Here is a 14890-nt window from a genome sequence, read left to right on the forward strand (position 1 = left end):
TTATAAGGTAGCAGATCCACTGCAATAGCTTATAAGTACTTACTTGTTTACATTTGTAACTAAATTATATAAAGTAGATGTTTATAAAATTAAAAAGTGCTTAATACAGAAGTGTTATTTCTAATATATTTCCCATATTTTATTGAAATTAATCTGAACTTTCAGCTATAAATTATGTAAATGCTCTCATTATTAACTCTTTGGCATCGAAATCGCCCGTAGCGCCCGTTCATTCAGGCAACGGCAAACCGCCCCAACGCCTGGTTTATTTTGTACCTAGTTCTTTCCCCTCCACGTTAGTGTATGGCTCATTGGTTTCGCGAGTTGTTAAAAGACATGTCAATCATTCTTTTGAAGCAAATAAAGGAGAAATACTGAAAGCTATTGACGTTCGCAGGTGCAATCCGGCCCTAAGGTGAAACTGCGCACAATGGATGAATGGATGAAACCGCAAAAGGGGGAAAGGAAAACTATTCCAAGACAAATTCGTAAACATGGGCGTTTTCGATGTTTGTTGAAAACAGATTTGGTCATCTCTCGATGCGAAAGAGTTAATAATTTATGAAATAATTTTCCTTTTTGCATTTACGGATAAGTTTATCATTCACAGATTCCCTGTGGTTTGTGAATAAGGCAGATGAACTTTTTTGTCTATGCAACTCAAATAGTCTTGTGGCTGTTGAACTTCCGTCTATAGCTGGTATTCGTATGTTGGAGCCTTGCTCACAGTCGTTGTGGCTTTTATCTCAATGTGGAGCAATTTATGTTAGAAGAGGTATTACACTTACCTGCTTGCAAGGTGGCTGGTGGCAAGCATTAGATTTAACACAACTTGGTAAGATTCATTCAAATTTTATCATTTTATCATGTCATTGGTTTTTCATACTTAATATATAAAATGTATTATCCTTGTATGGTTTTCATAATACACTAACTCTCAGTTTTATGATATGTGACTTATATAAATTCACAGTTATGTAAGTGCCCAAAAAATCTGTCACATTTAAACTGAAACCTATCAATTAGAAATAAGGGCTCCATAAATGATTCCTTCTTTCTTCAACGTATAACTTCTGCATTCAAACAATATTCATGCAGTTGATTTAGTCATTTGTTTATAGTGGTGATTTGTAGAAAATTGTGTGGGTCATTTGTTAAATTTGTCTCTAATTAGTGAGTACTTGTTCTTTTTGTTTTCTTTTTTATATATTCCAAGAAGAACTATTGTACTTATAGTAGTCTTTCTCTTCCTTAGAATTAGAGTGTAATTTAAAATGTGGTTTCATTTAAGTTTGGTCAAACATAATATTAACAACTTAAAATTTAAATAGGTGCTGAAAAATAATGGCTGTTTTCAATAAATTTGTTATTGGGTGCCAAGTGTTTTACTTCACAGGTGAAGGTCATGTTGAAAAAGAGCATGTGAAAGATAAAAGTTGAAGTTCTGATGCTTAGTTTTTCTAGTAAAGGATGGAAGATTCAGGAGGTTCATTTTTGATTGTGCAACATAAGATTTACCTACACTATCTTTAAATGAAAAACCTTTAATAGAATTTAATCCTCAACTTAAAAAATCCTTTGAAAATTCGTCTCTTGGCCTTAGAATCTCTTAGCAGATGAACTGATGTGAAAGAAAAGTAAATTGATCAACATAATTAAATTTATGAACAATTATTTGCATTTTCTATTTTTGTAAGATGTTAAAGTATTTAATTAGGATATGTTTTGTTTTTTTATGATATTTTGTTTTTATTTTTTTATTTATATTTATTTTTGAAAGCTCACTATTGTTACTGTCATTAGTGTGTGTTGTTTACTCTTAAAATAGGTCTAAAGTGTTAAACTGAATGTGCTGAAAATAAACTTAAAAAATAGATCTGCTATCAGTACTTTAGAAGAAAAGTTCAAAATAATTTGTATGAATGAAGATGAAAACAGTAGCTAAGTTACCAAGACTAATAAACTGTCATCAATATTCTTGACATGAAAAAGGTTATTTCAATTTGCTTTTATATTCTTTATGTATTTTTCATACTCTTATAATTAATATTTGAGTAAATACTGCTGCATAAAGTTTCATTTATAAAATAATGCCACAGAAAATACACTTAGCACTTTACAAATTCAACTTACATAAAATTCCAACTATGTAAAGATATGTGGAATGTATTACTTACATAACTTGGGGGGTTACTTTATGGATTATAGTCATTACGTCTTTAATGATAATACAAATTTCATTTTTAACAAATTAAATTTGTCTTTTCCTAAGATATCCACACAATTTATAGCTTATCTGTTTGAAATGTTGAATATTATTTAAGAAGCAATCTCAAATAATAAATGAATGCAATTTTCAGTTTTCAGTAAATTTGAACAATGTTTTCAGAATTGAAGGCTATTCTTTATTCTCTAATCAGTTGTCCATAATCTAGCTTCTTTCCTAGTAGTTTAATACATGTTTTTTAAGTTATTGTTGAGTTGAAGCTGTTTTATGTACCTATCTTTTCGTGAAACAGGTATCTTTTAAACAAAAAAACAAAAGAAAAAAAAAAAAAAAGATGCAAGAGAAAGCAGTTTTCTTGTATTAAAAAATTACCTGTGAAGTAAGTATTTGCTCCTGCATTCATGAAAATGATGATTTATCGTATAACAAAAAACATTTGAATGTTGCAGTGTGTGAAATTAATGTGAAAGTAAAGGCAGAAAATTTGACTTCAATAGGTTCTACAAGTATCACCCATATTAGTTGTGCCCCGCATGTTTCATGGGCTTGCACAGAAGAAGGTAGTGTCTTGTTGAGAATTGGTTCACTTTCTCCTTCTGCTCGTTCAAAACTTCCTCAAGCGTGGATTCCTGTTTCATCAGATGTAGAAGAAAGTTCTTCTTCTTTTGTAGAAAAGGTAAGAGAATTATGGACATCTCTTACTGTACTAGAAGAGAAACACGCTAATGTGGCAATCAAAATCGTAAAAACAACCTTGTATTTAGCGTAGGTATAATGAAACACTCAATTGATTTCGAGGGCAGCGAAAGGTCCCTCCTCATCAGGAGAAAGAAATACCTAGAAAGAAGAAAATAAAGGAGAAGGAGTCTCAGAAACATGTGGTCCTTATCAGCACTGCACGTGGTTATAGCTGAATTTTTTAATCAGAGTTGCACTGGCCGCCTACTTTTACTGAGCCAGGCTATCTGATCAAGCATAAAGGACAAGAAAAATTAGTGAAGTTAAACTAGGGAGCGAGGGGCAAATGCACCTTCACGCTCAAAATCTAAACTTTAAATAATGGAAAGCAACCACTGAACGGATTTTTATACTCTCTGGTAGTACCAAACGCGAGGAGGTAACGCCATCTATCGGCAAAAATAACTAAATTAAAATAGTAGAATTTTAAAGGCATTAGGAAGGACTGGATTGGACTTCAAATCATTAACTAAACCTGCTAAATCTTTGTGAATGTGAAAAGCCTCAAGAAAATCCAATTCACCTATGGAAGAAGCCTTTTAGATAATTTTTGCAGACCCAAAGTCAAAATTATGGTTAAATGTCCAACTATGATACGCTATTGAAGACTTGTTAATTTTGCCTTTTCTGACATAAGATTCATGTTCCTTGATAAGAAACTTCAACGCTCTTTTTGTTTGGCCAATATATCTTAAACCACACTGACACGATATACTATAAGAATTCAAGACAGAAACGCAATCTTTTAGAATCAAAGGGTGAATTTTATTAATAGGGGAGAAACCGACTTGAAAATTGAATTTCTGGAGAATCCGTGCAATTTTATAGCTAACAGAAGGATAAAATGGAAGCACGACAAGGTCATTAATATTATTATAGTAGATAGAATCTCAGATAAATCCTCTTTTTCTTTCCCCCCTTTTTATTATGAATTCAATTGATCATATCTATCTATTATGAATTCAATTGATCCAGCCATCCAATTCACTCTTGAAATTGAATCCAACAATTCCCTCTCCTTCCTTGATATTCTTATAATCCGCAATGAAACTGATTTTAGCACCACTGTGTACCGTAAACCCTTTGCAGTTTATTTACCACCCCATGCCAAGTCATGCCACACTGTTAAGCAAAAAATGGCTTCCTTTTACTATTATGTATTCCGCACGCTTAAAGTTTGTTCCTCTGAATCTTTGCTTACCAATGAACTTAATTATTTGAGAGCAGTTGCGATTGACCATGGATTTTCTCCCGTGATCCCGTTAAATATTTTTCAGATTCCCATCAAAGAAGGCATTCCACTGTTAGAAATAATATTAATGATCTTGTCGTGCTTCCATTTTATCCTTCTGTTAACTATAAAATTGCACGGATTCTCCAGAAATTCAATTTTCAAGTCATTTCTCCCCTATTAATAAAATTCACCCTTCGATTCTAAAAGATTACGTTTCTGTCTTGAATTCTTGGGGAATTTATAGTATATCGTGTCAGTGTGGTTTAAGATATATTGGCCAAACAAAAAGAGTGTTGAAGTTTCGTATCAAGGAACATGAGTCTTATGTCAGAAAAGGCGAAATTAACAAGTCTTCAATAGCGTATCATAGTTGGACATTTAACCATAATTTTGACTTTGGGTCTGCAAAAATTATCTAAAAGGCTTCTTCTATAGGTGAATTGGATTTTCTTGAGGCTTTTCACATTCACAAAGATTTAGCAGGTTTAGTTAATGATTTGAAGTCCAATCCAGTCCTTCCTAATGCCTTTAAAATTCTACTATTTTAATTCAGTTATTTTTGCCGATAGATGGCGTTACCTCCTCGTGTTTGGTACTACCAGAGGGTATAAAAATCCGTTCAGTGGTTGCTTTCCATTATTTGAAGTTCAGATTTTGAGCGTGAAGGTGCATTTGCCCCTCGCTCCCTAGTTTAACTTCACTAATTTTTCTTGTCCTTTATGCTTGATCAGATAGCCTGGCTCAGTAAAAGTAGGCGGCCAGTGCAACTCTGATTAAAAAATCCAGCTATAACCACGTGCAGTGCTGATAAGGACCACGTGTTTCTGAGACTCCTTCTCCTTTATTTTCTTCTTTCTAGGTATTTCTTTCTCCTGATGAGGAGGGACCTTTAGCTGCCCTCGAAATCGATTGAGTGTTTCATTATACCTACGCTAAATACAAGGTTGTTTTTACGATTTTGATCTCTTACTGTTTTTCATTTCGTCCTCTTTCGTCATAGGACTTAGAAGAGAAGGGCTAGTTCACTTCCTGTTTTTCAGTGAGGAGTAACGGCAGTCATGCTGACATTGTTCACGAAGACACAATTCACAGCAAATATATTAATGTTTTAAATTTGAAGAATCAGCCTTAAAATAAACTGTGCTGCATGCAGAGAAAATTCATTGTTGCATGCATTTATGACATTTAAAAATTTAATAATTTTTTATTAATTTTGAAGTAATACATAAAAATATGATACATTTTCATTTTCTTGAAAGTTACATCTCCCCCCAACCTGTGCATTTATTTTCAAATCATGAAGAAAAATGTCTGCATACTAAGAGAGAGAATTCTATTACTCTTTCTGTTATAACTATGATAACAGCTTTTTAGTCAATCCCCCCCCCAAAAAAAAGCAACCTTAAATTGGTTAGTTTGGCATAGTTTTGAACATATATGTCAATTTTTTTTTCTCCTGCTAAAGAAGAGGAATTTGTGTTTAACTGTCTTTGAAATTCATAGTTTTATTCAGAATTTAATCTAATCTGAGATTGCTTTTTGGCCTAATAATAAATTTTACTTTGGTGCGTTTCTCTTGCGATTTTATATAATGATAAATATTTAAAAAATAATTTTCTGACTTATATTCACATGTATATGATGTACACTACATTTAAATAAACACAATATGCCAGCTCGCTGTCTTAAGTTTGACAAAATAACTTTGCTGAATGTATCTAAAGCAAATTACTTAATTTTTCAAAAGAGGGGCTAAGGTTTAAAGTCATTTTTATGCAAAATTACTTTGATGTTTTATATGATTATAAATTACTTAAAATGCTCACCTAGCTTTGTTTGTTTTTTTACAAGTTATCAATGTATTCTTGTTTATTGTTGCAAATAGGGCATAAAGAATATTTGCATCATTATTTGCAAGTTCTATTATCAAATCATGCATATCTGATTTATTATTCCCATCATCGTTTCTGTATTCATCCTCAAAATAAATTTTCTTCAGATTTAATTCATGTAGGATTTCAGAAGCACTATGCATTATTCTTCCTTTCCTGGTGCAGCATTGGATTTCAACATTTTCTTTTGTGGCAATCCAAGTAGGCGATTTTTCATGCCATCTTCATAATCATGAAATAGAAAATGTTTGTTGCAAATCTTGCATTCTTCACTATAATAGAATCCTGTCTTTGACACCTGTCCAATTTTTCCCACCCCAAAAAAGCAAACTGTTATTTAGAAAAAATGAAATACAATATCCCTATCTTTTTCACCTTCATGAATGTTACGGCACTACACGGTTCATGAATGTTGCTGCAGTATAAGAAGACATATTACATAAATGATACTTTGCACCATAAATTTAAAAAAAAAAAATTACTAAAATTATAGATACAAAATTTTCTAAATATTTTACACTAATAGAAAACAAATCTGTGTGAAAAAAATTAATTTTGGATGTCCACATTGCTAGAATATCACTTCGCAGCAGAATTACAGTTTTAAACATGTGAACTCAGAGTTGATTGAGCATAGTGATGTCAGACTACGTCTTGTTAACTGCCCCTATGAGGATCGCATTGCCAAGGGGTCGCTCAAAGGAATGATCTAGCCCTTTTCTTTAACCCTAGCTTTGGTTGAAAAAAAATTGATAATGTGTGTATTGTATATATGCAAAATCGGAATGTGGAGTTTGCTCTATTTTGAGTATTCTGTAATAAATAATGGAACTTAACATAATGCATGTTTGTTGGAGCAAATTATGACCATAAATTGTAACTGATGATAGAATTCCAAATATGAATGCTGTAGTAACATATATAGTAGACATAGCATGAAACATAGAAGAAGGTGGTTTTAAAATATTAAAATTAAACAAATTTAGGAGAAATAATCTTTTACCATTAGGATTTGAGACTGGAGAAGCTAGTGTAGGAATTAACATATAATTACAATTGTTCACATGGTTTAGAGTGGATTGTAGTATACTACTAAATCCAACCGCCCAACTTTGAAATCCTCTGGATTTCAATAAAATTGGTTTAGCAAAACTATCATGAAGTTTTCAGAAGTTATAGAAATAAACATTTCAAAAATTCAAAATAACAGTATAATATAGCAAAGAGTAGTGGAAATAAAATTTATGATAATCATTCTAAGTTCATAATTTTTAAATATATGAACTTCTTATGCAATAAATAAATATAAAAAAAAAGCTGATATGCAAACCACATGACTTCATTTAAATGTATTTCCTTGAATTCCTGTAGATATTTTCTCATTCAATTAATTCAGTTCTCATTTTGCAGCAATACCTATTTGAAAATATTTTCATTTAAAATTGAAAAATACAGAAAACATACACTAAATAAAAAAACACCAAATACAGTTAAAAAAATAAAAATTAAAAAAAAAAAATTTTTTTAGAATTCAAATTAAGACTTTCTATGTAAAATCAAGCAATTCCACCAGCAGGCAAGAAGGCAAAGTAATGTAGCGTTTTTTTTATTCTTCTGACACCAGTTGTTATGTTATTTTCTTCCTTCAGGTTCGTACGGGGTTCATAGATTCGGAGTGAATAACGACGACACTTGATGAAGTATCGAAACACACTTTATTTTGTCAATATTGTCAGGACAGCTCCAAAACACGTTTTACAGTCATCGATGAACTACTATAAACACGCTGACACGATCAGCGACACAGCCTTCAGGTTATCAGGCTATCATTGTGGAGACAGCTTCCTGCAAAGCACCCGACTCTGCTTTCCGGAGTACAGCTCCCGACTCTGCTTGGTCGTTCTCGGAACTCCACGTACTCTCGAGACTGTCCACGCTACAACTCGCGATGCACAGAGCACACTAACTGACTGTGGACCAGCAGGGTTTATATAGCTTTCGGCCTGTGTTCGAGAACATTCTGGGCTAAACTGGTAAGAATTTGTTCCAGAAGGTTCTCCAACCGTCCATGGTATGTCGCCAAATGGACAATTTCTTGCCAAATGTGGCATATGGCAACCCTAAAACTGCTTTGCAGGGAAGCTATCTTACCACGCCTGTACATTTCATAGCACAGCCCCCTCCCAAGGACTGCAGGTCCCGGGCAGTATAAACCTTGGTCGGAAGCCAAATTCGATACAATCCAAACGTTTTACAAACATACAGGTAACATAACTAAAGAAGCAAATATTTACACTATATACAAGTTATATACACAAACACGTAACAATTTTAAATTTTACAAATTAAAGTTCTGAATGAATTTCAGTCTCAGTCTTTTCATTAAAATATACCCGGGTTAAATACTTTTCCACTGCAGTTCTCAGATGCATTTCTGTTTTGAATATCAGAGTCTGAGGATTCAGTCCTTTCCGACTTTTCATCCACAGGAAGATGTGAAATAGTTTGTTCACCACTCTGTAGTTCATTCGCAGCATGCATATAGTTAGTTTACCTCAGTATTTTTACCAATTGGTACATGCTGATTTTCCTCCGTTTCCTGGGAACCAGCTCCAAATTCTGCAGCAGAATCATGAACGGAGCCCGATACTTTACAAACGCAAGTATCCTGATTTAGAATCAAGTCCTTGTCTGTAAAATCTGCACTATGAGCTGCACACATAGTTTGCAAGATGGGTGAATTTTCTTGCAATACTGGAGCACACTGCTTAAGCTGCACATAGGCTTCCTCCATCTCTGCATCACATGAACTTTCAGATGGTTCAACACTTACTCCCTGCGACTTCATAACTTCACTATCAGTTTTGAGGAACTTAACAGTCGCATTTTCACTTTCTTCTACTTCAGCCACTTGAAAATCAAAAACTTCTTTCGCGTCTTTTATTTCTTCAAGTTTTCGTTCTTCTCCTTTAATCCTGTTAAATGTTTCATCCTTCATTTCTTGATCTTCCTCAAATAGTTCATTAGCTACTTCCTTCATTTCTTCATCCTTTGATACTTCAGATGCCACTTCATTCATTTCCACATTTTCTTTTATGGCTCCAGTTTCTTCCGCAAGCTCCACTTTCATCTGTGGGAGTTGCTTTCGCACCTGTTCTCAACCGGCTTTCATCTCTTCTCGTCCAGATTTCATATCAGCTGTCATCTCTTCATATCCAGCTTTTATGTCAGCCCTCATCTTGGCTAAGAAGTCCACCAAAGTCTTCGTTTCCTCTGCCATGGTTTTTTTCCTTCAGGCGGGTCACTCGCATTCACTCGCAAACCCCACTCCTGACACGAAATGTTGCATTTTTTTTATTCTTCTGACACAGTTGTTACGTTATTTTCTTCCTTCACGTTCATACGGGGTTCATAGATTTAGAGTGAATAACGACAATACTTGATGAAGTATCGAAACACACTTTATTTAGACAATATTGTCAGTACAGCTCCAAAATACGTTTTACAGTCGTCGATGAACTACTATAAACACGCTGACACGATCAGCGACCCAGCCTTCAGGCTATCACGGTGGAGACAGTTTCCTGCAAAGCACCCGACTCTGCTTGGTCGTTCTCGGAACTCCACATACTCTCGAGACTCTCCACGCTACAACTCGCGATGCACAGAGCACACTAACTGACTGCGGACCAGCAGGGTTTATATAGCTTTCGGCCTGTGTTCGAGAACATTCTGTGCTAAACCGGTAAGAATTTGTTCCAGAAGGTTCTCCAACCGTCCATGGTATATCGCCAATTTTGTCGCCATATGGATGATTTCTCGCCAAATGTGGCAACCCTGCCTTCCTTTGCCATTGTATGGCAACCCTAAAACTGCTTTGCAGGGAAGCTGTCTTACCATGCCTGTATATTTCGTAATAGTAATAAAATTTCTGTTAGGGTATACGAAGTTTAGATATATGCTGGTAATAAATATGCTTTAGAAATTCAGCATTTAACTATCTGATGAAGTGTTTTTATTAAATCAAGACATATTTTCCCAGCTTTTCTTCTTGGTATTATGTCACAAATTCTACCAATTAATCATGAGCTAATTGAAAGGTTGTCTTCTTTTAATAGTACGAGGTTATCCTTTTTGATATTACTCTTTTCAAACTGCCATTTTCATTTTCCTCATAGTTCTAGATTATTTAAATAATCTCTTGACCATTTTTGCCAAATGATTTGGTTAAATTTTTGAACTTATTGCCATCTAGAAAATCTGTTAGTCAAAGCATCAATTAGTTGAGGTTTAGAATTTTTATTTATTTATTTTTTTAATTTTTATTTTTAAAGAAACACAATAAGTTCCCCATGTACCACATAGTATCACATGGGACTTACAGAAGTAAGTATGAAACACAATACAAAATAAACAGAAGAAAAAACTGAAATAAAATTAAGGATGATTACAAAGTTTTACAATGAATTGGCAAAAAGTGTTAAATGCACTTCTCTCAGAAATAAATTGGTAAAATTCTGGAGGCTAGTTAATACTAAAATTTTTCAGTCCCAGTTTCAAAACTTTTCTTTCGCTCTCATATTTAGGACATAGAAGAAGCACATGTTCAACATTCTCCTCGCCACCAAGGCTACAATCACAGACAGACTTGGCTCAATTTAAATCTGTTCAAATAACTTTTGAAATTTCCATGGCCAGTAAGAAATTGGGTTAATTTATAGTTTGTGAAGAAGTGATGACATGACAATCTTATTTTGATAGAAGGAAAAAATCTCTTAGTTAAGCTCCCTTTATTTGAATTAATGAATTCGTGGTTCCACGACTCCACAATACTTTCTTACATGACCTTCTTATAAAAGGAATTAGGGATTATAAAGTTCTCTAAGAGGCAGATTTTTACAACACTGAAATCTATGCCTAGAGGCATTAAACCTCTTTCTCATACAAAAAATTTCAGTAGACCACCAAGGAACATTGTGCTTACCATAATTCCTAACAGGTATGGAAATTTAAGATGCCAGGAGAAGAACAGAACTAAGATTCTCAACAAGAGTATTTAGGCAAGGCCCTAATATTTAGACCAATTAAGACACGACGGGATGTTAAAAGTCTCAAAATCATTTGGATCTGATGGTAATGGAACAAGTTGTTGACTCAGTTTAAATGACTTAACTTCTGCCTCCAGAGTCCACCAAAATTAGATCTAGGAGGCAAAAATTTCCAAGAAATTAACTAAGACACTAAATCAGCAGTTAGATTTTCAGAATGGATGGAATCAAAATGAACAGTTCTACAGGCAGTCCTGGATGAAAGCTTCCACATCACCAACAGGATTCACTCTCACCTTAAACGATCTTCAGAATTAAAATAAGGTCTGCGTTCTTCAACGGTTGCCAGTGTACATCAGCATCACAGCTAATGAGAACACATCACCAAAAAAATAGCCTCAAAATCTCAACAATAATAATGATGTAAATGTCACCCTTTTGGACGTGAATGCCATAGCCAAATATAGATCGAAGGAACTTTCAATTCCAGTAAAGCATCAGCTCCATAACATTGGAGATCAATTAACAACTAAAACCATTGTCAGACTTAAAAAACGGCCATCACAGAGGATTGATAATTGACACAAAGGGTAAGAAAACCTACAGGAATTGTGATAACTGTCCATACACAGAACTGACAAATGCACACATTTGTGATTGTTTGGCCATCCTTGCTGAATTGCTAAAAATTGGGGGTCTGGTTCAAGAGACCAAACCTCTATGATGATAACATTTTGCAGATTTTTAGGGCTGTCATCTTTGCCCTTGGTACTGTTTGAATAAACTTTATTATAGACATGACAACAACAAGTGAATTTGGCTTATATATTTCAAAAGTAACTTCAGAATGTTGTTTTAAAATTTTATAAGGGTGTGAAAAAGGAAGAAGTTTTTGGTGTTAGGCTATTGAAAATTCCTCATTACATTACTAAATGACCAGGTTTAAAATTACTTGTTTTAAAATAGGTGTCACGTCTTTCCTTGTTTACGTTTTGCAATTTTCCTAGCTCATTCAACTGGTGGGTACAGATCTTGATTTTCAGTTAAAGGATCATATGGTAATTTTCCATACAATAGATAAAATGGTGGGAATTTTGTTACAGAATAAGAGATATTATTGTATTCTTTAGTAACTTGTGATAACAATATTGTCTATGCAGTATTACCTTGATAAGAATTTAATTTATATTTTAATCCTAGTTAGAATAATTTGTTTAACTTTTCCTACTTTGCATTAGTTTGTTGTGTATTAGCAGTAATTAATAATTGTGTAATATTATTGTTTTTCAAAAAATGCTTAGATTTTGAAGAAGTAAAGGCAGCATTTCTATCACTTAATTTTTAGTACAATTCCATTTTGAGGACCATTAAAAAATCACCAATGCTGCCAAAAATAATTATGGCAACTATAGCACAAGAAAGGAAGCATAATAGTAAATAACTATCTAAGATTATTATTTTAATGTAGATGTAAAGCTAATTTCATATAATACATTTTTTATTATTATAATATATTTAAAAAGCTAAACATAACTGAATGGAAGCATAATATTAAATAACTATTACAGATTATTATTTTAATTTAGGTTAATTTAATATAATACAATTTTTTATTACTGTAATTTATTTTTAAAAAAGGCTAAACTATACCTGAAATTAAATGGGAGGCATAAAATTTTTGATGTCTTCCAACATAGCAGAGAAAATATAAGTTTTCTTGTACAAATGTCTATTTACTGAAAATTTGAACAAATAAGAATCAAAATGCTGTCGAGCAGTGCCCCAATGGCATTTATTACACCATTTAGCACTGCCTCACAGCCGTTCTACTGTTTGTGTATGACACCCACTTTCGGGGTCCACAAAATTGTAGTTGTGGTTGACAGTAAAGTGTTCAAAACTGGCATCTTGCAGTTCATCCGACTTGTATGATTTCCAGCAGTCAGTATAAATAATGCTTCTTTCTGTGATATTTTTCTTTATGATGTTCAATAAGGTTTTTGCCATTAAATCTAGAACCACGACTAAGAAACATTCATTCGATTCTCTGCATAGCCAAAAACCGATTGCGGCGGAAGAACATGTCCAACGTTATTTTTTCTTTCACTGAAAAGGCTTTCGTCTACTTCAATAATTTTGCCACATCTTTTTCAACTTAGGTTGAGCAATTAAAGCTGCGGCACACACTTCACGCATGTAACTGTTCCAGTCTACAAGTATATTGTGGTTCATCTTCAGCTGGAGTTCACAAAATTCAATAGATGTCATTTCCTGACACCAAAAATAGATGAACGTAATGGCTGTAAGAAAGAGGATTTTCGATCCTTCAAATCAATTTTGACTTCTTAATACTTCCTTCTCGTTATAGGTTTCTTTCCTGCACCATCATTTCACTACCGAGTTATGGCTAAAGCATAATTTCATCTCGTGTTTGTTCAAACATAATTTTCTATCATGAATGTTGCCTTTTCTTTGAAAAAATTCTGTTGCAGACTTTTTGTCACTGTGTAATTCCCAAACTGTATTGTTAAATCCATAGCGCCACCAAAAAAGAATTAAAAGGTTAAACTAGTATTTCAATGGGGACTTATAAATATAGAACTATCTAAACTTATGCAATTTGTAATCAGCGCGTTTGTTAGATTTGGCGTGTTGTTAATTGGACGTGTTTGTAAAATTTGGCACCTTTTGCGCATATATTTTCGCTGCAGTTCTTCTACGGTCCCCAAAACTGAATTTTACCAAATTTTCTTTGTGACTTGAATCTAAAAAAGTTTTTAACAATTTATGTAAGTATCAGTAATTATACTTTTAGAAGCAAATGTCCATATAATAATATGAATACATTTTATAGCAGAATTATAATAATTTAAACTCAAACTGTATCAACAGATAACAGTTCAAAAGGTTTATTTACACGTGGTAGTGCTTGCTTTAAACCAAAATTCCTTACTTTTCTTATTAAAGTGACATACTTCACAATGTTTAAAATAATTTCTAATATATTGTACTATACCTACCCAATAAAATTGAGGAGATAGCAAATTTAGCATTGAAGATGCACTAGTGTGACCAAATTTCTTTAACATTTTCAGGAAGTTGTAATTATTTTATAATCTCAGTATTTACTTTATTGGGTTGATATTTTCCTGCTCGAACTTCATAACCTTGAAAATTCATTTTTTAATAAAGTGGCACTTTGAATGTTTTAGTTTTATATTTTCTTTTTCACATACATCAAATATTATTTTAAGATATTTTAAATGTTTTTCAAAATTTTAAAAAAATACTATGATCTCATCAAAATATTTAGAGCAAATTGAATTTGATACTTTGAACAAAATATGGTATTGCTATGGTAAACCTTGTGTTAAAGACTCGATAAGAATTTTATCACTTAAATGTAATGCAGAACTTAATATTAATTTCTGGGGAACATACTTACCAATATCTTTCAGTTTGTTGTATGTAGTTGAAACAAAGTCATCAAATGTAATGCGTTCTGAACTTGAAAAAATTAAGTGAAGAAAAAAATGTTTAATACATTCCAGTTATTGATTTCAACATTTTGGTGATTATAAAATGACAGGGCAATGCCTTTTAAAAAATCTGGAAATAAAGTTAACTTTTCTGTATTAGAAATGCCATTTGCACACATGGTTTTTCAAAAAAATGAAATTCTTATCCATGGGAAGATCCATTGTCGGATCAAATACTGGACAGGTAAATATGAGATTTTTTATGGGATATA

At 33.0% G+C, this 14890-nt stretch overlaps 1 protein-coding gene across 4 annotated transcripts in view; it reads left to right on the plus strand.

Annotated features, from left to right (window-relative positions):
* The window catches only part of LOC118205418 (tectonin beta-propeller repeat-containing protein 2), a 122326-nt gene that overhangs the window by 91611 nt on the left and 15825 nt on the right, over positions 1 to 14890 (plus strand). For all 4 annotated transcript variants that reach the window (XM_085823734.1, XM_085823733.1, XM_085823736.1 and 1 more), the window contains 2 exons: positions 611 to 835; positions 2725 to 2903. In XM_085823734.1, coding sequence (XP_085679860.1) covers positions 611 to 835; positions 2725 to 2903 — 404 coding nt within the window. The remainder of the gene's footprint in view (positions 1 to 610; positions 836 to 2724; positions 2904 to 14890) is intronic.

This window comes from Stegodyphus dumicola, chromosome 9 (genome assembly GCF_044657685.1).
Source record: "Stegodyphus dumicola isolate Sdum_Otavi_A_Nest chromosome 9, ASM4465768v1".
In the NCBI taxonomy this organism is placed as follows: domain Eukaryota; kingdom Metazoa; phylum Arthropoda; class Arachnida; order Araneae; family Eresidae; genus Stegodyphus; species Stegodyphus dumicola.